This window comes from Pristis pectinata, chromosome 1, assembly GCF_009764475.1.
Source record: "Pristis pectinata isolate sPriPec2 chromosome 1, sPriPec2.1.pri, whole genome shotgun sequence".
NCBI classification, from domain to species: Eukaryota; Metazoa; Chordata; class Chondrichthyes; order Rhinopristiformes; family Pristidae; genus Pristis; species Pristis pectinata.
In genome coordinates this window covers 7,518,873-7,543,942 of record NC_067405.1, presented here as the reverse complement: position 1 = coordinate 7,543,942, position 25,070 = coordinate 7,518,873, and the positions used below count along the sequence as shown (strand labels likewise).

The 25,070-nt window shown below is 45.2% G+C and overlaps 1 protein-coding gene across 1 annotated transcript in view; it reads left to right on the top strand.

The window, feature by feature from the left end:
• LOC127572591 (beta-crystallin A2-like) overlaps positions 1-20,055 on the top strand; it is a 92,870-nt gene extending 72,815 nt beyond the window's left edge. The window contains exons 3-6 of the mRNA XM_052020018.1: positions 12,180-12,357; positions 14,849-14,990; positions 16,673-16,815; positions 19,908-20,055. Of these exons, the coding sequence (XP_051875978.1) occupies positions 12,200-12,357; positions 14,849-14,990; positions 16,673-16,815; positions 19,908-20,055 (591 nt within the window). The 5' untranslated portion in view covers positions 12,180-12,199. The remainder of the gene's footprint in view (positions 1-12,179; positions 12,358-14,848; positions 14,991-16,672; positions 16,816-19,907) is intronic.
• The last annotated feature ends 5,015 nt before the right edge of the window (positions 20,056-25,070 follow it).

Here is a 25,070-nt window from a genome sequence, read left to right as displayed (position 1 = left end):
CTCCAGGCAATAACTCCCTGATCTAATCTGAATAGAGAGCTGCTGTGTTGGAAAAGTTGTCGCTGTGAATAGCAGGCTCCATTGCTTCTGAGGCCTGTGCATCTGATCGTCACAGAGCTCTCCATAACACAGACCAGCTCCCGACTTCCTGCCCAACCGATAATAATATTATGTTCGTGACCCGTTGCCCCTTTGTGTTCAACCTGTTCCAGTTATGTCCTCTTGAACATCCTTAAGTTTAATCATCCTTCCATTTCTGATTATGGCTTTGACCCTGTCTCTCCCTAATCATTGTTTCCTCTCTCCCTCTTTTGTCCTTTCACCCTACAACTGCTGGACTTGTGACCCAAGGTTTGTCTGTGGATGTTAGTTCAAATCCTGCCATGGTAGATGGTAAATTTAAATTTATCTCACTAAATGACATCAGGGATTTAAGAGGCTGATGTTTGATGGTGATCGTGAATAGGTTGTTCTACAAAGTCCCAGCAAATTAATTAATGTCCTTTAGAGCCTTCTTTCCTGTGGGTAACTCCAGACCCCATTAATTCTTATCTGCCCTCTAAAAATATTGCCAGGCTGTTAGGGGACAGGCAATAAATGCTGATCAGTGATAGCAGCATCCAAACACGGGCAACTTCAAAAAAGTTCTTAAAACCTACCTGTGCGATCAAGTTATTGTTCACCTGTCTGATTATCCCAGGTGCTAAACTTTGAAGAGTTCTGGTGACATACCTTGTGACATTATTGGTAATTGGTTTATTATTTTCACATGGTATTGGTATTGGTTTATTATTGTCACTTGTACCGAGGTACAGTGAAAAACTTGCCTTGCATACTGATCGTACAGATCAATTCATTACACAGTGCAGTTACATTGAGTTAGTACAGAGTGCATTGAGGTAGTACAGGTAAAAACAATAACAGTACAGAGTAAGGTGTCACAGCTACAGAGAAAGTGCAGTGCAATAAGGTGCAAGGTCACAACAAGGTAGATTGTGAGGTCAAGAGTCCATCTCATTGTATAAGGGAACCGTTCAATAGTCTTATCACAGTGGGATAGAAGCTGTCCTTAAGCCTGGTGGTACGTGCCCTCAGGCTCCTGTATCTTCTACCTGATGGGAGAGAAGAGAGAATGACCCGGGTGGGTGGGGTCTTTGATTATGCTGGCTGCTTCACCAAGGCAGTGAGAGGTAAAGACAGAGTCCAAGGAGGGGAGGCTGGTTTCTGTGATGCGCTGGGCTGTGTCCACAACTCTCTTCAGTTTCTTGCTGTCCTGGGCAGAGCTGTACAGTGAGGAACTTTGTTTTGCATGCCATCCATACAGATCATTTTGTCACATCAGTATGTCGAGGTAGTACAAGGGAAAACAATAACAGAATGCAGAATAAAGTGTTACAGTTACAGAGAAAGTGCAATGCAAGTAGACAATAACATGCAAGGCCACGACGAGGCAGATTGTGAGGTCAAGAGTCCATTCTATTGTACAAGAGTCTTCTGTAGATAGAGGATGCTCTTTTCTGATCAGACCAGGTATAAGTACAGCTGCCTGTAAATATACGGCAAGAGTGCCCACGCTAAGAGAATCAGACTCTATGGCTTGTTTTCAGAGACACACACCAAGACAAACTGGAAGATCATCAACTCAGTGAACCATAGAACCATAGAACAATACAGCACAATACAGGCCCTTCGGCCCACCATGTCATGTCGACCTTTAAACCATGCCTAAGACTATCTAACCCCTTCCTCCCACATATCCTCCTATTTTAAATTCCTCCATACGCTTATCTAATAATCTCTTGAACTTGACCAACGTATCAGCCTCCACCACCACCCCAGGCAGTGCATTCCATGCCCCAACCACTCTCTGGGTAAAAAAACTCCCTCTGATATCTCCCTTAAACTTCCCACCCATTACCTTAAAGCCATGCCCTCTTGTATTGAGCATTGGTGCCCTGGGAAAGAGGCGCTGGCTGTCCACTCTATCTACTCCTCTTAATATTTTGTATACTCCTATTATGCTTCCCCTGATCCTCCTTCTCTCTAATGAGTAAAGCCCTAGCTCCCTTAGTCTCTCCTGATAATCCATACTCTCCAATCCAGGCAACATCCTGGTAAATCTCCTCTGCACCCTTTCCAACGCTTCCATGTCCTTCCTATAATGAGGCGACCAGAACTGGACACAGAACTAGAGTACTACGTGTGGCCTAACCAGAGTTTTGTAGAGCTGCATCATTACCTCGCAGCTCTTAAACTCGATCCCATGACTTATGAAAGCCAACATCCCATAAGCTTTCTTAACTACCCTATCCACCTGTGAGGCAACTTTCAGTGATCTGTGGATATGAACCCCCAGATCCCTCTGTTCCTCCACACTCCCCAGAATCCTGCCATTAACCTTGTACTCTGCCTTGGAGTTTGTCCTTCCAAAGTGTACCACCTCACACTTCTCTGGATTGAACTCCATCTGCCACTTCTCAGCCCAGCTCTGCATCCTATCAATATCCCTCTGCAAACTTCGACAGCCCTCCACACTATCCACAACACCACCGATCTTTGTGTCATCTGCAAACTTACTAACCCACCCTTCCACCCCCTCATCCAAGTCATTAATAAATGTCACGAAAAGTAGAGGTCCCAGAACCAATCCCTGTGGGACACCACTAGTCACAGCCCTCCAATCTGAATGCACTCCCTCCACTACAACCCTCTGCTTTCTACAGGCAAGCCAATTCCTAATCCACATGGCCAAGCTTCCCTGGATCGCTTGCCCTCTGACCTTCTGAAGAAGCCTACCATGTGGAACCTTGTCAGATGCCTTACTAAAATCCTTGTAGACCACATCTACTGCACTACCCTCATCAATCTTCCTGGTCATCTCCTCAAAGAACCTTATCAGGCTTGTGAGGCAAGATCTTCCCTTCACAAAGCCATGCTGGCTGTCCCTAATCAGTCCATGATTCTCTTAATGCTTATAGATCTCTTTAGAATCCTTTCCAACAGCTTGCCCACCACAGACGTAATTCCCTGGACTATCCCTACTACCTTTTTTGAATAAGGGGACAACATTTGCCACCCTGCAATCCTCCGGTACCATTCCCGTGGACAACGAGGACTCAAAGATCCTAGCAAACGGTTTAGCAATCTCCTCTCTCACCTCACGGAGCAGCCTGGGGAATATTCCATCAGGAACCAGGGACTTATCTGTCCTAATATTTTCTAACAGCTCCAACACATCCTCTCTCTTGATATCTACATGCCCTAGAACATTAACCTTACCAACACTGTCCTCAGTGTCATCAAGGCCCCTCTCCTTGGTGAATACTGAAGAGAAACACCCTTTGGTCTGCTTGAAACCCATTGGTCTCTGGTACAATGAGATGTCCATAAGGGAAAGCTGCCGACTGGAACAGTTCAGGCTGCAGGAGTACGTGCTGAGGGACGCACTGAAGCTCGGTGAAGCCAATGTAAAGGCTCTGTGGGGAAATGTTTTCTACCATTAGACACTCAGGGTTAAGCCTTGTGTAAAGACCTTTTGCTAACCCTATTAAGGTATGGACCTGATAGCACTATGAATGTAAAGAAAGCCATATACTGTTTTTGATACTGGTATTGGTATTGGTTTATTGTCAAAGTCGAGTTTATTGTCATATGCACAAGTACATGTGTGCACAGGTGCAATGAAAAACTTACTTACAGCAGAATCACGGGCACATAGCATCAGATAAACAGCATTCACGAGAAAAACATAAGTTTAACACAATTTTTTTACAAGAAAGAACACAATTAGAACAAAAAAAAGCAAAGTCTTAGAGCAAAGTGATCAAGTAGTCAGAGTGTTGCTAAACCATAGTGGTTATTATTGTCACAAATACCAAGATACAGTGAAAAGCTTTTCTGTACAGACAGACAGATCTCGCCATACATAATTACAGCAAGGTAGTAAAAAGAAAAACAGAATGCAGAATATAGTGTTGTAGCTACAGAGAAAGTGCAGTGCAGGCAGACAATAAGGTGCAAGGTCATAACTAGGTAGATTGTCAGGTTAAGAGTCCATCTTATAGTACTAGGGAACTGTTCAATAGTTTTATAACAGTGGGATAGAAGCTGTCCTTGAGCCTGGTGTGTGCTTTCAGCCTTTTGTATCTTCTGCCCGATGGGAGGGAGGAGAAGAGAGGATGGGAGGGAGGAGAAGAGAGAATGTCCGGGGTGGGTGGGGTCTTTGATTATGTTGGCTGCTTTACCGAGGCAGTGAGAAGTGTAGACAAAGTCCATGGAGGGGAGGCTGGTTTCCGTGATGTGCTGAGCTGTGTCCACTGCTCTCTGCAGGTTCTTGCGGTCCTGGGCAGAACAGTTGCTGTACCAAGCCGTGGTGCATCCAGAAAGGATGCTTTGTATGGTGCATCAATGCAAATTCGTGAGTGTTAAAGGGGACATGCCAAATTTCTTTAACCTCCTGAGGAAGTAGAGGCATTGGTGAGCTTTCTTGGCTGTGGCATCCATGTGGCTATATTTTTATGAATAAATGTTTATTTTTGGAATTTAATAAAAATGAAAGAATGGGGCAGAACGACATGGATGAGGAGGGAAGGTGGCGGTTGCATCTTTCTGGAACTTCCCCCGCAGTCTAGACTCAATGCCCGTGCTCTCCTGCTTGCCTGCTCTTGCCTTTTCCTGATGAGGAGAACAGTATGAGCTCACTGTCCACACTCGAGAGCCCTCGAGTGAAGCAGAGAGGTCTTCACAGCCCTATCACCCAGGGATGGTACCGGTTGCCAGAACCGTTTGCATGGTTTTAAAATGTCTCTGATGGTCAGGGACATGAAAGCTAAATAATTTTAAAGAGTTAATTGCTGTGTTAATTGATTTAAAAAGGTTAATTGCCATAAAATTATATGAAAGTAGTATTAAAATAGAAAAATAATTCAAACACCCACCTTTTCCACAGGGTTGGGAAACCCTTTACCAGCCCAGCTGGGTATAATGCCGAGATCTTGTTAAGGATAGACCCCTCATTGAGGAGTCCCTGCCCCACGATTGAGCTCATTGAGAGTCCAGTGACAAGTGTGGGCTGTGTCAGCCTTTGGTTTCCTGTTCCCCACAGTGCCTTTCATTGTTTGTAACCTCATAGAACCTGGAACTGTACAGCACAGGAACAGGTCCTTCAGCCCACTATGTCTGCACTGACCATTATGCTATCCCAAACTATTGGTATTGGTATTGGTTTATTATTTTCACTTGTACTGAGGTAAAGTGAAAAACTTGTCTTGCATACTGATCGTACAGGTCAATTCATTACACAGTGCAGTCACATTGAGTTAGTACAGAGTGCATTGATGTAGTACAGGTAAAAACAATAACAGTACAGAGTAAAGTGTCACAGCTACAGGGAAAGTTCAGTGCAATAAGGTGCAAGGTCACAACAAGGTAGATGGTGAGGTCATAGTCCATCTCATCGTTCAATAGTCTTATCACAGTGGGATAGAAGCTGTCCTTGAGCTTGGTGGTATGTGTCCTCAGGCTCCTGTATCTTCTGCCTGCTGGGAGAGGAGAGAAGAGAGAATGACCCGGGTGGCTGGGGTCTTTGATTATGCTGGCTGCTTCACCAAGGCAGCGAGAGGTAAAGACAGAGTCCATGGAGGGGAGGCTGGTTTCTGTGACGCTGAGCTGTGTCCACAACTCTCTGCAGTTTCTTGCGGTCCTGGGCAGAGCAGTTGCCGTACCAAGCCATGATGCATCCAGATAGGATGCTTTCTATGGTGCATCAATAAAAGTTGGTGAGTGTCAGAGGGGACATACCAAATTTCTTCAGCCTTCTGAGGAAGTAGAGGAACTGATGAGCTTTCTTGGCTGTGGCACCTATGTGATTTGACCAGGACAGGCTATTGGTGATGGCTAATCCCACCCGCCTGCACATGGTCCATATCCCTCCATTTCCTGCCTGTTCATGCGTCTGTCTAAATGCATCTCAAACATTGCTGTCATATCTGCTTCCACCACCACCCCTGGCAGTCCGTTCCAGGCACCCACCACTCTCTGTGTAAAAAACTTGCCCTGCACACCTCCTTTAAACTTTCCCCCCTTGCCTTAAATTAAGAGTTAGAGGACATTTAAGAGTTAAAGGTCCATCTTAAAGAGATACCTCCTCTATTTGGCATTTCTACCCTGGAAAACAGACTCTGACTATCTTAAGGTTGGGTATAACGTTGGGATCTTGTTAGGAATGGACTCCTCGTTAAAGGGTCTCTGCCCCATTACTGAGCATATAGAGAGTCCACTGCCAGAGTTGGATGCATCAGCCTTTGGCCTGCCATTCCCAAAAAAGTTGTTGGTTGTCCGTAACCTCAGTTTGGTCATTGTTTCTCACCTTCTGCCACATAAACCCAGACACCAATTCTATTTCATCAGGGTCACGGCAAAGAGACAGAGCAACATTGGGAACAGGAGTGGTCAATGCTTCAGTCTGTGTTATAGAGCCATAGAGTCTCGCAGGGAAATAGGCCCTTCAGCCCATTGAGTCCATGCCAACCATCAACCACCCATTACACTAAACGTTCACTAGGATAGCGGTTAGCGTAACGCTATTACAGCACCACTGACCCGGGTTCAATTCCGGCCGCTGTCTGTAAGGAGTTTGTGTGTTCTTCCCGTGTCTGTGTGGGTTTCCTTCCCACATTCCAAAGACATACGAGTTAGGAAGTTGTGAGCATGCTATGTTGGCACCAGAAACGTGGCGACACTTGCGAGCTGTCTGCAGAATACTCTATGCAAAAGATGCATTTCACTGTGTGTTTCGACTGATAAAGATATCTTATCTTGTTCTCACCCTGTTCCCAACAACTCCCCCCAGATTCTACCACTCACTGACACACTAGGAATAATTTGCAGTGGCCAATTAACCTGCCAACCCGCATGCCTTTGGGATGTGGGAGGAAACTGGAGAATCCGGAGTAGGCCCATGCAGTCACGGAGCAGGTAAACTCCATGCAGACGGTACCTGAGGTCAGGATTGAACCTGAGTCTCTGGTGCTCTGAGGATGCGGCTCTACGAACTGTCCCACTGTGTCATCCATTTATAGATTGGCTCCTTTTATTCTCCTTCATTCCATAATTCTGGCCTAACAAAATTCAGTCGTGGGAAGAGAAACAGTGTTCACATTTCGGGTTGGAGACTCTTCACCAGAACAGTCTGACCAGAAACATCAGCTCGGTTTCTCTCTCCACAGATGCTGAGTGTTTCCAGCTTTTTTCTGTTTTTATGTCAGATTTCTTTAGCAACACACAAAATGTTGGAGGAACTCAGCGGGTCAGGCAGCATCTAAGGAGGGAAATGAACAGTGGATGTTTTGGGTCGAGACCCTTCATCAGGACTGGAAAGAAAGAGGGGAGGTAGCCAGTGTAAAAAGGTGGGGGGGGAAGGGGTGGAGCAAGAGCTGGCAGGTGATAGGTGGATCCAGGTGAGGGGGGAATGATAGGCAGCTGAGGGAGGGGGGAGAGTGGGAATGATTTAAGAAACCGAGAGGTGATAGATGAAAGTCGAATTGGAATTGGAATTGGTTTATTATCGTCACTTGTACTGAGGTACAGTGAAAAACTTGTCTTGCAAACCGTTCATACAGATCAATTCAGTACACAGTGCATTAAGGTAGAACAGGGTAAAACAATAACAGAATGCAGAATAAAGTGTTACAGTTACAGAGAAAGTTCAGTGCAGGCAGACAATAAGGTGCAAGGTCATAACGAGGTAGATTGTGAGATCAAGAGTCCATCTTATTGTACCAGGGAACCGTTCAATAGTCTTATAAAAGTGGGATAGAATCTCTCCTTGAGCTTGGTAGTACGTGCTTTCAGGTTTTTGTATCTTCTGCCTGATGGGAGAGGGGAGAAGAGAGAATGTCCAGGGTGGCCGGAGTCTTTGATTATGCTGGCTGCTTTACCAAGGCAGCGAGAAGTGTAGACAACTCTGCAGTTTTTTGTAGTCCTGGACAGAGCAGTTGCCATACCAAGCCATGATGCATCCAGATAGGATGCTTTCTATGGTGCATTGATAAAAGTTGGTGAGTGTCAAAGGGGACAAACCAAATTTCCTTAACCTCCTGAGGAAGTAGAGGCGCTGGTGAGCTTTCTTGGCGAAGATGGACTCTGATCGGAGAGGACAGTGGATCATGGAATAAAGGAAAGAAGACGGGATAAATGTGTGGGTGGTGGGCAGATTGAAAGGGCAGGAGAGGGGAAACGGTGATGGGGGCCGGTGGGATAAGGGAAAAAAAGGGGGACAGAGCAGAGGGGTTACTGCAAGTTAGAGAAATCAATGTTGATGCCATCAGGTTGGAGACCACCAAGGCGGAATATGAGGTGCTGTTCCTCTAATCTGCGTCTGGCCTCAACTTGGCAGGACAGGAGGCTGTGTCAGTGTGAGAATGGGAAATGGAATTAAAAAGGCTGGAAACCGGAAGATCCTGGCTAGTACAGCGGATGGAGCGGGACGAAGAATTGATCCTCCTAAGATTTATCGATCGTGAAATCTCCATTGCTGCTCACCATTCAGTCCTTTGGGGTGGAAATTCCTACTATCCATATCTGACTTTACTTCTGAATACCCCATCTCCAATGTTAAGAGGATGTTCACTTGACAGGTCCCTTACGCAGGGAATGAATTAGAAGTATTTCCTTGCTGGTTCTGAACCTTCCTGTGACTGGGACAAGGTGATTAATGGAACACTGGCGCCCTCTGCAGCTCAACCCTTCTCCAAGCAAGAGTTGAAATCCAGCAGCGCCAAGTCTCTCTCAAAGTCAAAATCGAGTTTATTGTCATCTGCACAAGTCCATGTGTGCACAGGTACAATGGAAAACTTACTTGCAGCAGCATCACAGGCACATGGCATCAGATAAGCAGCATTCGCCAGAACAACATAAATTAAACATAAATTATACATAAATTTTTACAGGTAGGAAAACCATTACAACAAAACAAAGTCCATTTTAGTGCAAAGTGATCAAAGTGGTCATAGTGTTGCTAAACTGTAGTGATTTGCCAGTTGGTTCAAGAACCGAATGGTTGAAGGGAAGTAGCTGTTCTTGAACCTGGTGGTGTGGAACTTCAGGCTTATAGAACCATAGAACAATACAGCACAATACAGGCCCTTCTGTCCACCACGTTGTGCCGCCCTTCAAACCACACCTAAGACTATCTAACCCCTTCCTCCCACATATCCCTCTATCTTAAATTCCTCCATATGCTTATCTAACAATCTCTTGAACTTGACCAACGTATCAGCCTCCACCACCACCCCAGGCAGCGCATTCCATGCACCAACCACTCTCTAGGTGAAAATGTCAGCGAGAGGTAAAGAGTCCAAGGAGGGGAGGCTGGTGTCTGAACTGGAAGCTCTCGACCCTCTCGACCTCAGCACCATTGATGTAGACAGGTGCATGTACACCACCCCCTTTCCTGACCAGCTCTTTTGTTTTGTTGACATTGAGGGAAAGGTTGTTGTCATGACACCATTCCACTAAGCTCTCTGTCTCCTTCCTGTACTCCAACTCATTGCTGTTTGAGATATGGCCTCCAACGGTCTCAGGTGGAGTTAAGTTGTATTTATTGGTTTATTTTTGTCACATGTGCCGAGGTCCAATGAAAAACTTTGCATGCCATCCAGGCAGATCATTCTATACATACATCAAGGTAATAAAAAGAGAACAGAATATAGTGTTACAGTTACAGTGCAGGTAGACAAATAAAGTGCAAGGACCACAACAAGGAACATTGACAGATCAAGAGTTCGTCTTTAGCGTACGAGATCCAATGGCACTGTTTCAAAGAGAAGGAGAGCAGTTCTCCTGGTTCCCTGGGCCATTATTCGACCTTCAACCAACAGCACTGACCAGAGATCATCTGGTTAATTTGCTGCTCCTGGGGTCTTTCTGCGCACAGATTAGCTGCTGCACTTCCTACACAGTTAACTCCACCTCAAATTACTTTCCACAGGTGCTCAGTAATTCCACACATGTTCATTCATTTTCAGTTATTTGGCCTTCCCTTTGAATTCTTTCAGCTTTGGATCATTGTCACAGAGTTATACTTGTCCTAACACGTCCATGCCGACCAAGTTGCCTCCCTTACCTCTTCCCATGTGCCCACATTTGGCCCATATCCCTCGAAACCTTTCCTATCCATGTAGCTATCCAATGTCTTTTAAACGTTGTATTTGTACCCACCTCTAGCACTTCCTCTGGCAGCTTGTTCCAAACACCTACTACCCTCTGTGTGAAAACTTGCCCCTCAGGTCCCCTTTAAATCTTTCCTATTTAAGCCTATTCCCTCTAGCTTTAGACTCCCCTATCCTGGGGAAAAGACAGAAAAGACTGTGATTGTTCACTTATTCTATGCCGGTCAGGATTTTATAAGCCTCTATAAGGTCATCACTCATCCTCCTTGAGAGAAAATGGCCCCAGCCTATCCAGTCTCTCCTGATTACCCAAGCTCTCGTCCTGGTAACATCCTTGTGAATCTTTTTTTGCACCCTCTGCAACTTAATTATGTCTTTCCCATACTGCTATTGTGTACCATGATACTTAAGTTGTTTCATAATTCAGAGACTGACCGTTTTCCTCCTTTGGTTTCAGGCCCAGTGCAAGCCCTTGATTATTTGGACCAGCTAATTAAAAGTTTGCAGTTGGGATCTTTCATGGAAGTAACTCCTGAGCAAGAGAGATGTAGGAGAGGGAGAGAGAGAAATGTCCCACATCTAATCTCTCTAAACCACTGTTGTATCTCTAAAGCATTGTATTTGCAAACTGGTGTGTGACGAATTACATTGGCTGTCAAGCTAGAGTGTTATGTCAGTCTCATTTTCTGGTGCCCTGGCTGAAGGTTAGAGACAGGACCAGCATTTTCCATTGTTGCAATGTCTAGGGAGGGGGGGAAAGCTGATCCTTTCAACAATGACCTCTGCGAATCTGCATGGAAAGCTCTTTGACTCACGTGGGTGTTTGCAAGGCCGCGGGTTGCTGAGCCGGCAGGGTTTGTGCCCATTCTGCACACGCTGGGGATGGGAGCGGGAATATAAAAGAGGGCCCGCCTGCCTCGACCAGCACCACAGCAACCTCTCTGGATCCAGCCATCACAGATTCAGGTAAGACCCATGACCGTTTCTCATGCACAGTGTGGAGTTCAGACTAATGCCGGAAAAAACAGTGCTGTCATGTTGTCACTGGTTGACAAATGATACCAGAGGGTGGGTGCCTGGAATGCACTGCCAGGAGTGGTGGTGGACACCGGTACAACAGAGGTGTTTAAGAGGATCTTAGATTTGCACATGAATATGTAGAGAATGGAGGGATATGGACCAAGTGCAGGCAGAAGGGATTAAGTGTCATTTGCTTAATTAGTTCAGCACATCATGGGCCAAAGGGCCTTTTCCTGTGCTGTACTGTTCCATGTTCTATTCTATACTATTGTCCTTGAGAATCTTAGTCTGGAAATTTAAAGCAGAGAAATGTAAAGTGATAAATTCTGATAGAAAGAATGAAGTAAGGCACATTTTAATAGGAAACCTTGAGGTACATGTGGATAAATCATTGAAGATAGGACAGGTTGAGTAAATGGTTTGCAAAGCATATGGGATTCTGGATTTCTGCAAAGCATTGGGGGGGGGGGGGCTAAGTGTGAGGAAGTTCTGTTGAATTTTTATAAAACCCTGGTGAGGCTAAAGCTGGAATATTGCCCCCCATTTCTGGTCACCACGCCTACTGAGGGTACAGAAATAATTTATGCCAGTGGTTCTAGTGATGACAGACATGTTACAGTGACAGGGATGATCCAGAAAAGGTGTGGTTCTTCCTCTTAGAGGAGAGGGTTTTGAGAGGAGATGCCAGAGAAGGAGCAACAACTAGTCGAGACACAGGAGATGGAGGGAAACCATTTCCATTAGAGGAAGTGTTGAGGCGATGCGCTCTCAAGCGCCTGTTTTCTTTAATCTTCTCAGTCTTGGAGGTCACAGGCTGGGAAGCAAACCTAGTATGACTTGGTCCCACTTGAGAACAGTCAGGGAAGAGGTAGAGAGCCTGGAGACAGTGCAGATGTAGGTAAGATGAACTGGACAGTGCACTGAATCCACTGAAGTGTCTCCTTGACTTTCGATTTGAATGGCCATTGACCTTCTTTATTGATGTTATAGTCGATACAGTCAAATTCAAGATGACAACCCAACCAATGGATGTCATGGGACAGTGGAAGATCACTGTCTGGGAAGAACAAAACTTCCAGGGAAAACACTGTGAGTTTATGCTGGAATGCCCCAACATCATGGAACGGGGATTCAACAAGATCCGATCCATCAAGGTGGAATGTGGTCCGTAAGTACCCAAGTTTTATGCCCCATCTCCACCACACTGCCTTTTCAAATGCCACCTGCCCTCTACGGTCAGGAAGAGAATACGACCAAATGCAAGAATTTGATTTTTGCTGGAGCCACTGGGACATTTATGTCTTAATTCCCTGTATCTTCACATGTTCCCTGCTGCCTTCCCACTTGCATAATCTCGAGTTCATCCAAGGTTCTGCTGCTGTACCTCAACCAGTACCAACTCCCGTCCATCCGTCACCTTGCCCACATCCACACACGTTGGTCCTCTGTCTAGTCGCACATCGGCTTTAAAATTCTCACTCTTGTTTCCACCCTCCATGGCTTTGCCTGTCCCACTCTCTGAAATCTCCTCCAGCCCCACAGCTCGCTGAGATCTCAGTGTTCCTCCCAAGTCTGCCTGCTTGTGTGTCCTGATTTTCAACACTCACCACTATCAGCCGTATGTTCAATCACCCAGGCCTTAACCTCCAGACTCCCACAGTGAATCTCTAAACTCCTCTTCTACAGAAACATCTCTATACCAAACTATCCTAATATCCCCTTGTTTAGTCAGAAGCCGCATTTTGAGATTGTGCAGTTGCAGATACCTCATCCAGCGCAAATATCCTCCCCAAACATACCCTATACATTTCAATGCTTTCATTTCTCTAGAGAATAGAGACCTCACTTTCTTGGTCTCTCCCTATATGACCAACACACCATCCCAAGATCCAATCTGGTGAACCTTCATGGCACTCCTGCAATACTCTATAGCAAGTACCTTTCAGTAAGGAGACCAAAATTGTACACATTCCTCCGGGTGCAACCTCACCAAAGCTCTGTATAATGTAGTACACATCTTTACACTTGTATTCAAATCATCTCACAGTAAAGGTCAATGTACCATTTGCCTTTCTAACTGCCTGTTGCACTTTCATGTTGATTCTTGGTGAGATGTTTGCAAGGATACCCAATCTTTTACCATTTAAGAAAATACAATTCTGTTTTCTCACCTGAAGTGGATAGCCTTGCATTATTTCTAGATCATACCTCATTTGCTATTTTGCTACACACAGGTTCTTGGTATTGGTAGTGGTTTATTATTGTCACATGTACGGAGATCCAGTGAAAAGCTTTTGCTTGCGTGCCGTCCAGACAGATCGTTCCATCCATTCCACAGGTGGTAAAAAGAAAGCAGAATGCAGAATACAGTGTTGCAACCACGGCGCAAGTGCAGTGCAGGTGGACAAATAGAGCGCAACTGATTCTGACAGTCTTAGAATTGAGATTTAAAAGAGTAGAACGATTAGATTAAATGTAATGCGAGGATCTGCTGGGGACAGCTCGCAAAGAGTCACCATGTTTCACCGCCATCTTGGGTGTATACCTTTATAATCTCATCACTGCTCACATTCTAACTTAAGTTTGTGTCATCAGCCAACTTGGAAATGTTATGTTCGCAATTAGCTCCAAATGAATTGTTGTTATCGCCTGTTGAATAACTGGGGCCCAAGTGGTGCCGCATTGGTTGGGACCTGCGAGGGACCCGTTCATTCCCAGTGTTTGTTTTACAGATGTTTACCAGCCCTCAATCCTCATGAGTACATTGCCCCCCACCCAGTCCACCACACTTTCCTCCTCGCCTGAGATACTGCCCCCTGCCCATCGGCCAGTAACCCGGGCAAGGAGGAAGCGCATTGTGGACCTGAGGGTGAAATGTGTGCCATCAGAAGCTCTGGTATCTGAGACAAAGCCATTGTCCAATTCCTGTTCCATAGCAACCACCTCCATCTCTCTCCCTGACAACCGAGTGAACCTGAGCCAACCTTTCTTGCCAAAATTTGACCCCAAGATGGCCTTTGGACTTTGTCACCGAACTCACCCATTTTCATCAGTCTGTCTCTGCCTCAGCTCTTCTGATGGTGAAAACCTCAGTCACAGCCTTGTTACCCCCGGAGATGACTGCCCCAACACTCAGCCAACTTTCCTTGTCTGACTCTCCATAAACCTGAGCACACCCGAACTGTGCTGGTGTTGATCCCTCACCAAATCCTGTTCACCGATCCCCCTTGGCACTCACTGGCCTTCACCAGCTCCTGGTTAATACCTTGATATTAAACTCCTTCCTTTCAAGCCGCTCTTTGGTCTCACTGCTCCCGGCCTTCATGATATCCTTCAGCTCTATAATCACCTTGTCCCAAGATCTCCAATTCAGGCCTCCAGATCTTCCTCAGATCAAATCCTCCACCACCAGTGACCACACCTCCAAATGCCAAGGACCTAAGCTCTGAATATCCCTCCTAAGCCTCTTTTAGATGCTCCTTAAAGCCTGTCCTGATATCCTCATATTAAGCATCAAATTGATTATCTTCTGAATTTCTTTAATACATCTTGTGACGTTAAAACTGCTACCTCGATGTAAGTTGTTGTTATGTTCAGTTTCTGAGATACCATTTAGTGGGAAGACCATCTGACATCCTTTCTCTTTCTCTGACATGTAGCTGGGCAGGTTATGAATACCCAGAGTTCCAGGGACAGCAGTTCATTCTGGAGAAGGGAGACTATCCTCGCTGGGATGCCTGGAGCGGGAACAGTGGCTACAGGACCGAGCATCTTCTCTCCTTCCGCCCAATTAAGAGTGCTGTAAGTCCTTTGATATCTTGTTCTCCTTCTCTCAGCCTCTGTAGTTCCAAGCCTGTATCAAAGTGGAGTGACGTTGAGGGATAATCTCCTCTGTGTAGAAGGCAATTGAATTCTAGTTTACAAAATAAAAGGTTACTGGTTTCGCTTAGCGTACTGTGAAGACCTTTCCCCACTCCCTAGTGCATAGAAACAAAACACAAAGGCTAAGGACATCTCAGGGTCAGCAGTTTTACACACCAGGTATCAATGGACTAGAATGCGTTAAGTACAGGAAAATGCATGGCTGGAATATGTTATGTGCAGGATAATGCACAGCTGGTATATATTACATGCAAGATAATGCATGAATATGTTATGTGCAAGATAATGCATACTGGATGTATGTTAATGCATGATATTGGTATTAGTATTGGTATTGGTTTATTATTGTCACTTGTACCGAGGTACAGTGAAAAACTTGTCTTGCATACCAATCGTACAGGTCAATTCATTACACAGTGTAGTTACATTGAGTTAGTACAGAGTGCATTGAGGTAGTACAGGTAAAAACAATAGCAGTACAGAGTAAAGTGTCACAGCTACAGAGAAAGTGCAGTGCAATAAGGCACAAGGTCACAACAAGGTAGATGGTGAGGTCATAGTCCATCTCATCGTATAAGGGAACCGTTCAATAGTCTTATCACAGTGGGGTAGAAGCTGTCCTTAAGTCTGGTGGTACATGCCCTCAAACTCCTGTATCTTCTACCCGATGGAAGAGGAGAGAAGAGAGAATGTCCCGGGTGGGTGGGGTCTCTGATTATACTGGCTGCTTCACCAAGACAACAAGAGGTAAAGACAGAGTCCATGGAGGGGAGGCTGGTTTCCGTGATGCGCTGAGCTGTGTCCACAACTCTCTGCAGTTTCTTGTGGTCCTGGGCAGAGCATTTCATGTATGTTACATGCAGGATACAATTATTATATTTTACACACCAAATAATACATGGCTGTTATATGTTACATGTAAGATAATTCACAGACTGGAGAATGTTATATATGTGATTATACACAGCAGGATATAGCACCATGGTTATGTTACATTCATGGCTGGAATATATAGACAACAATATTTTACTCTCAGAATAATAACAGAACACACAAGAGTAATACAGTCATACTGCACGGAAACAGGCCTTTCAGCCCATTGAGCCCACACTGACAAGCAACCACCCTTTATTATTCTCCCCACATGCTCATCAATTCCTCCCAGATTGTACATATCACCTACACACAAGGGACAATTTACAGTGGCCAATTAACCTTCCAACCTGCAGGTCTTTGGGATGTGGGAGGAAACCCACACGGTCACAGGAAGAACGTACAAACTCCTCACAAACAGCACCGAAGGACAGGATTGAACCTTGGATCTTTGGCACTGTGGCACAGTAGTTTTATTTGCTTCACCACTGTGCTGTAAGGATTGTAAGATACCTGCATTGGGTGATACACACTAGATTGAAATGTATCACGCATGAGATTGTCTGGTGTACATTACGATCAGAATTCAATTGGGAAAATGAACTAGCTCCATGGTTAGAGATCTGAGATTAGCCCCATAACAACTGTGGTCCTTTACAGACTTTGTCACGTTGTCGACCTGAGATTTACAATGCAATCAATCTTTCTCTGTGTCCCTCTGCCCTCAGAGCCACAGTGACAGTAAGATCTCCCTGTACGAAAACGAGAACTTCCAGGGCCGCAAGTTTGAGCTATGTGACGACTACCCATCCCTGCAGGCCATGGGTTGGTGCAGCAAGGAGGTTGCTTCCATCAAGGTCCACTCTGGAGCGTAAGTAACAAGCAGTTGTGGGAGCGATGGTGTCTGTTACCCCTCACTGCCTTCAGAGAGCACAGTAACCTGGCTAGGACATTGGTAAATTGGTTTATTATTGTCACTTGTGCTGAGGTACAATGAAAAACTTGTCTTGCATACAGTACATTAATTCATTACAACAGTGCATCGAGGTAGTACAAGGTAAAACAGTACACAATGCAGAATAAATTGTTATAGTTACAGGGGAAGTGCAGTGCAGGTAGACAATAAAGTGCAAGGCCACAATGTAGATTGTGAGGTCAAGAGTCCATCTTATCGTACTAGGGGACCATTCAATAGTCTTATAACAGTGGGATAGAAGCTGTCCTTGAGCCTGGTGGTACGTGCTTTCAGGCTTTTGTATCTTATGCCCGATGGGAGAGGGGAGAAGAAAGAATGTTCGGGGTGGGTGGGGTCTTTGATTATGCTGGCTGCTTCACCGAGGCAGCGAGTGATGGTGACATTCATGGTGCATTGCACACTGGGTGAACTGAATGGAGTGCAGAGGAAGCAACTATGGGTTTCCCACTTCAACAGGGCCAACTTCCAGTGTTGGTCCTCAGTAAGGAACCACACTTCGTTCAACTAAATGATTCTATGAGGTTCAGGTTGCAAATTTATTCCTCAGTCATTGACAGCACAATAACTATGCTGCTTATACAACAGGTTCATGCAATCCCAGCAGTAACAATTCCATTTAGGTACCTTCTATAGAAACAGGACCTGATCACCCTGTGAGATCCCATCACAAGCCATTGCATTCTGTTCTTATATATTCCTCCTTTCCCATCTATCACATGTTCAAATACCTCAGCATCCTTAAAGGAAATATTAGTTTTATCAAAAATACCCATAGTGGGCACCGGGATATAGTCCCATGGTGATCAAGGTAGAGTCATTGAGTCATCCAGCACCGAAACAGGCCCTTTGGCCCAACTGGTCCATGCCAACCAAGATGCCCATCTAAGCTAGTCCCATTTGCCCGCATTTGGCCCATATCCCTCTAAACCTTTCCTGTCCATGTACCTATCCAAATGTCTTTTAAATATTGTTATTGTCCCTGCCTCAACCACTTCCTCTGGCAGCTCGTTCCATATAAGCACCACCCTCTGCATGAAGAAGTCGCCCTTCATGTCCCTTCTAAATCTTTCCCCGAAGCTCTCCAGTTCTTATTTCCCTAACTCTGGGTGCATTCACCCTAATAATGCCCCTTGTAATTTTATACACCTCTATATCACCCCTCGGTCTCCTACACTCCAAGGAATAAAGGCTTAGCCTAAAGTTACTAAAAATTATCCAAGGAGTATGTGGATTCAAATCTTACCAAGGTAGGTGGGGAATTTAATTTCAGTTAATGAACTAAATTGAGAATTAAAAAGCTAGTTTCACTGTTGCATCCACAAAACTACTACATTGTCATAAATGACGCATCTAGTTCACTAATGTTCATCAGGGAATGAAACCTACAGTTCTCAACCAGTCTAGCCTATACGTGACTCCATTCCCAACAAAGTTGGAGGGCAGTTGGGGATGGACAATAAATGCTGGCCTTGGAAGTGTCAACGACCTCTCACAAATGAACTTAGGAAGTTACAAGTGAACAGGAACAACAAACAATCTGCTGGAGGAAATCAGCAGTCGAGCAGCATCCGTGGGGGCAGAGGAATTGTCAATGTTTCTGAGGTTCCCTTTGCCCTACAGATTCTGCTTGACTTGCTGAGTTCCTTCAGCAGGTTCAGATCCCGGCATCTGAAGTCTCTTGTGGTTACAGGTGAACGGGATCTTCAGGTGACCGTCGGCAGGCAAAGTCATTTGCCCCTCTGATGAACAGACTCTTTACTCTTGAGAAAAGAAGGTTGAGGGGTGATTGAACAAAGGTCTTTAAAATTATGAAGGGTTTTGGTAGAGAGAATAATCAGATATTATTTCCATGACTGGAAAAATGTAACCAGAGGCCATCAGCAGGAGAAAGTCACCATTGGGGAATTTAGAGGAAACTCCTTTACTGAAGATGGTGAAACACTGGAGCTCACTTCCACCAGGAGAGGTTGAGGCAAATAATATAGATGCATTTAATTGGTAATTGGTGTATTATTGTCACACGTACTGAGATGCAGTGAAAAACCTCTGGTTTGCATGCCATCCATACAGATCATTTCATCTATAAGTGCATTGAGGTAGTAAAAAGAAAACGGAACGCAGAGTATAGTGTTGCAGTTACAGAGAAAGTGCAGTGCAGACAAGTAAAGTGCATGGCCACGATGAGGTAGATTGGGAGATCAAGAGTTCATCTTTTAGCATAGGAGAGGTCTGTTCAAGGGCCTTATAACAGCGGGATAGAAGCTGTCCTTGAGCCTGGTGGTACATGTTTTCAAGCTTTTGTATCTTCTGCCTGATGGGAGAGGGGAGAAGAGAGAATGACTAGGGTGGGTGGGGCCCTTGATTACGTTTGCTGCTTTCTCAAGGCAGCAGGAAGTGTAGATACAGTCAATGGAAGGGAGGCTGGTTTGCATGAAGTATTGGGCTGCAGTCACAACTCTCTGCAAGTTCTTGCAGTCTTAGGCAGAGCAGTTGCCACACTAAGCCGTGATGCATCTGGATTTGGATAATTTCCATGGTGCATCTGTAAAAATTACTGAGGGTCATTGGGAACATGCTGGATTTCTTTAGCCTTCTGAGGAAGTAGAGGCATTGGTGTGTCTTCTTGGCCTTAGTGTCAATGTGGCTGGACCAGGACAAGTTGTTGGTGATATTTACACCCAGGAACTTGAAGCTCCCAACCATCTCCGCCTCAGCGACATTGATACAGCCCATTGTACTCTGCTGTGCTTCCTGAAGTCAATGACCAACTCCTATGCTTTGTTAACATTGAGGGTTTGTGCTCATCATTACCAGTGATGGTTCCGACTTCCAGATCAGTAACTGAATTTAAATTCCACATGTGGCTGTGGTGAGATTTGAACTTGGGTCTTTGAATTATTAGTCAGTAATCCAACCACTGCATCGCCACAACCATGCCCTGTCTTTGGGAATGCTTTACTACATTAATGGTGTTGTTGCCTTTACAGCTGGGTTGGATACCAGTACCCAGGATACAGAGGCTACCAGTACATCTTTGAGAGGGACCGACACAATGGTGAATTCAAGAACTACAATGAGTACAGCACCCAGGCACACACCAACCAGCTGCAGTCCATCCGCAGAGTCCAGCACTAGACTGTGAGCAGGTCACCTACCTTTCGGGAGGATTGCAGAGAGGGGCAGGAAGGAGCGGGGGAAGGGAAATGACACCAACCTGCCTGTAAAAAGAAGGAACTGTACTAAAAAAAATAAAATAAGCACATCTTGCAAGATATCTGAAGTTTGTTAATGCATTAATCCTTCAAATAATTTGACAAGAAATGTGTGCCTTTTGCGATGGTGGTAAATGGGGGTGAACACGCAGTCAGTAAATATGCTTCCTGTAAGAGTGAACATATTGGAGCCAAGGTTGGAATGTGGTATTAATGGAACAACAGTGAATGATGCCGGCAGGTCACACAGACAGAGTCAGAGAGCTATACAGCATGGAAACAGGCCCTTCGGCCCAACCTGCCCATGCCGACCAAGTTGCCCACCTGAACGAGTCCCATTTCCCTGCTTTTGGCCTATATCCCTCTAAACCTTTCCTATCCATGTACCTGTCCAAATGCCTTTTAAATGTCATAACTGTATCCACCTCACCCACTTCCACTGGCTGCTCGTTCCATATGCCCACAATAGTGTATGAAAACATTGCCTCTCAGATCCCTTTTGAATCCTGCCCCTCTCAATTTAAACCTAGTTTTGGACTCCCCTGCCCTGGGGGAAGACTTTGGCTATTCACCTTATCATTGTCCCTCATGATTAGGTGTCCATTTCCATGCTAACCATGCATCCCAGCGCAGAGGCAGAAGGGTTTGTGTTTCGAAGAAACCTTTCAGGACCTTGTTGTCAAAGCATTTTGAGCTGGTGAGGCACATCGGAAGTGTAGTCACGATCGGAAGAAGTGAATTTACACACAATAAGCTCCTCAAACAGTCATAACCAGACTGATAGATAAATATTAGTCAGGACACTGGGATAAAACACTTGCTCTTCAAATTATTGCTTGAGACTGTAGTTGGATCGCTTTTAAATGTTGGTATTGCACCTGCCTCTACCACTTCCTCTGGCAGCTCGTTCCATATACTCACCACCCTCTGAGTGAGAAAGTTGCCTCTCAGGTCCCTTTTAAATGTTTTCCCTCTCACTTTAAACTTATGCCCTCTAGTTTTGGACGGGGAAAAATGTCTCATTTGAAAGAAGGCACTGCAGACAGTTCTGCCCTCTCCCCGTACTGCAGTGTTGTCGTTTCTGTGGCAACGTTTCATCAGGGGGTGGAGTTGCCTCCATTGATAATCCACCTGTCACTGTCTCCCAACTCCACCCTGGTCCCTTCCCCTACCTGGTACAACCTGCCCGTTACCTTACACCCCTCCTCAGTCCACCAATCACCTCAGGCTCCTGTTCCTCCACTCCCTCTTCTCCTCTTTATACCGGCCGTCTCTCCTCTCCACTCTCAGTCCTGATGGAGGGTCTCGACCATTGCTTTCCCCTCACAGCCGCTGCTCGACCTGCTGAGTTTCTCCAGCAGGTTGTTTGTCATTGCCGTACTCCAAATGTGGCCTTACCGACGTCTTGAACAACTGTAACATGGCGTCCCAACTGCTGTCCTCAGTATCCTGACCCGTGAAGGCAAGCAGGCCAAATGTTTTCTTCCCCACCCTGTCTACCTGTGACACCACTTTTAGGGAACTATGTACTTGTACCCCTATGTGCCTCTGCTCTACAACACTCTCCAGGGCCCCGCCACTTACTGTGTGAGCCCTGCCCTGGTTTAACTTCCCTAGATTCAATACTTAGAACATAGAACATCAATCAAAGAACAGTACAGCACTGGATGCTGTGCTGATCTTGATGCCAATTCATACCAAATATCCTCCTCGTATATCATCCACATCCCTCCATTCCCTTCATAATCACGCGTCTATCTAAAAGCCTCTTAAACTCCACCAAACTGCCTGCTTCCACTGCTACCCCTGGTAACCCATCCCAGGCACCTAACACTCTCTGCATAAAAAACTGGCCCCTCACGTAGCCTTTAAACTTGCACCCCCCTTCTAACCTTAAAAGCATGTCCTCTAGTGCTTGACATTTCTACCCTGGGGAAAAGAGTCTGACTGCCTACCCTATCTATGCCTCTCATCATTTTAAAATCTATCAGGTCTCCCCTCAGCCTCCAACGCTCTAGGGAGAACAACCCAAGTTTGTCCAACCTTTCCTTCTAGCTCATACCCTATAATCCAGGCAGCATCCTGGTGAACCTCTTCTGCACCCTCTCCACAGTCTCCACATCCTTCCTATAATGTGGCGACCAGAACGGCACACAATACTCCAAGTGCGGTCTGACTAAAGTTTTATACAGCTGCAGCATGACTTCCTTACTCTTGTACTCAACACTCCTCCCAATGAAGACAAGCATTCCATACGCCTTCTTTACCACCTTATCCACTTGCATAGCTACTTTCAGTGAAGTATGGACCTGGACCCCAAGGTCCCTCTGTACCTCAATGCCTACCATTAAGTGTATACTTTCTCCTTTCATTTGACCTCTCAAAGTGCAACATCTCACACTTGCCTGGATTAAACTCCACCTGCCACACCTCTGCCCATATCTGTAACTGATCTATATCCCTCTCTATTCTTTGATAGTCCTTTACACTGCCCACAACCCCACCAATCTTGGTGACATCCCCAAACTTGCTAATCCACCCACCTACTTTTTCATCCCAATCATTGGTGTGTGCCACAAACAACAGAGGTCCCAGCACCGATCCTTAGGAAAACCCTATCTATGCCCCTCATGATTTTATACACCTCTATAAGATCACCCCTCATTCTCCTATGGTCTAAGGAGAAATGTCCTAGACTGTCCAACCTCTCCTTACACCTCAGTCCCTTGAATCCTGGCAACATCCTTGTAGATCTTTTCTACACTCTTTCTAGTTTACTAACATCTTTCCTATAGCAGGGTGAACAAAACTGAAAACAGTACTTCAGGTGCGGCCTCACCAACATCTTATACAACTGCAACATAACATCCCAACTCCTATACTCAGTGCCCTGACTGACGAAGACCAGCGTGCCAAATGCCTTCTTCACTACCCTGTCTACCTGTAACACCACTTTCTTGTACCTGAACTCCAAGGTTCCCTTGTTCTATAAAACTCCCCAGGGCTTTCCACCATGAGCTAAACCTTACAACTTTAAATAACTTTACTACTAACATAGAACATAGAACACTACAGGCCCTTTGGCCCATGATGTTGTGCCGACATTTTATCCTGCTCTAAGATCTATCTAACCTTTCACTCCAACATAGCCCTCCATTTCTCTATCATTCATGTGTCTATCCAAGAGTCTGTTAAATGTATCTGCCCCCACAACCCCTGCAGGCAGTGCGTTCCACACACCCACCACTCTCTGTGTAAAAATCTTACCTCTGACATCCCCCTTATACCTTCCTCTAATCACCTTAAAATTATGCCCCCTCGTGTTAGCCATTGTCGCCCTGGGAAAAAGTCTCTGACTGTCTACTTGATCTATGCCTCCTACCATCTTGTACACCTCTATCAAGTCACCTCTCATCCTCCTTCTCTCCAAAGAGTGATATACACGAACATATTTATGGTGATATGATTACAAATTTAACCTATTACACTTTATTGTAACTTTGTTCCACATTTTCTAGATCAAAAAGAATTGAATGTTTTCCCTTGTTGCCACTTTCTGGGCTTGTACACACCCACAGAAGTTTGTACATGTCCTAGACAAGCAGAATCTTTCTATTTATTTAGTGCTAACCAAATACAGATAAAATTGCAATTTGTTTTAAACTCAGGATCCAGTCCCATGAAAATGCAACTGGACTTTCAGCTTCTGTGGATTGCTCTGAGATAAATATTCCAGTGGCCCTCTGTGCATAAAACTTCTATTGTGGTTCGAGGCACGACATGGGAACTGAGCACGTGGACACCCTGCATCAGACTCCAGCCCACGCTCCTCGACGCGTCTAAAGACAGACAGAAAACATTTACCAGAGTCAGTCAAATCCTGAACGTAGAACTACAACGCAGGAACAGGCCCTTCAGCCCACCATGTCTGTTCCGATCATGATGCCAATCCAAACTAAGAGACTCTTAACATTTAGGAGACTCTTAGATAGACACATGAATGATAGAAAAATAGGGGGCTATGTGGGAGGGAAGGGTTAGATAGATCTTAGAGCAGGATAAAATGTCAGCACAACATTGTGGGCTGAAGGGCCTGTACTGTGCTGTAGTGTTCTATGTTCTATGTTCTAATTCATCTGCCTGCATATGATCCATATCCCTGTTCATGTGCCTGTCTAAACACCTCTCAAACGTTGCTATTGTATCTGCTTCCACCACTTCCCCCTGGCAGTGCATTCCAGTCACCCACCACTCTCTGCGTAAAAAAAAACTTGCCCCGCACATCTCCTTTAAATTTTCCCCCTCTCACCTTAAAGCTATGTCCTCTACTAATTGATATTTCCATCTGCGAAAAAAGAATCTGACTACCTACCCTATCTATGCCTCTCATAATCTTATGTACTTTCTCCTTGTCATCTAGCCCAGATAAAGAAAACAAGATAAATTTATCCATTACTGTATTTTTAAGGCAACCAGTAAAAGATCAAAGGTAATTAAATCTTGATGTTCAGAAAAAAAATGAATGCAGCATACCTAAAAACAAAAGAGTTTAACAAGGATCGCAGGATGAAAAACCAGTAACTGGCATCTAAGTATTCCATGATAGATACCACACCAAAAATAGAACTTACTTCAGTTTAGACACCACACTGAAAAAAACCTTTATCCAATTCATAAACCGGGATTGAAGTTGGGGTAGGTGAAGAATAAGGTGAGCAGAAGAGAGGAAAGAGGTTGCAATAAGAATTCCAAAGATGGCAAGGTTCAGGGTAGCACAGTAGGACAGCTGGTGGAGACGTTGCCTCACTGCGCAAGAGACTTGGGTTCAATCCTGACCTCGGGCGCTGTCTGCATGGAGTTTGCATGTTCTCCCTGGGTTTCCCCTGGGTGCTCTGGTTTTCCATAAGACAAAGGAGCAGAAGGCGGCCATTCGGCCCA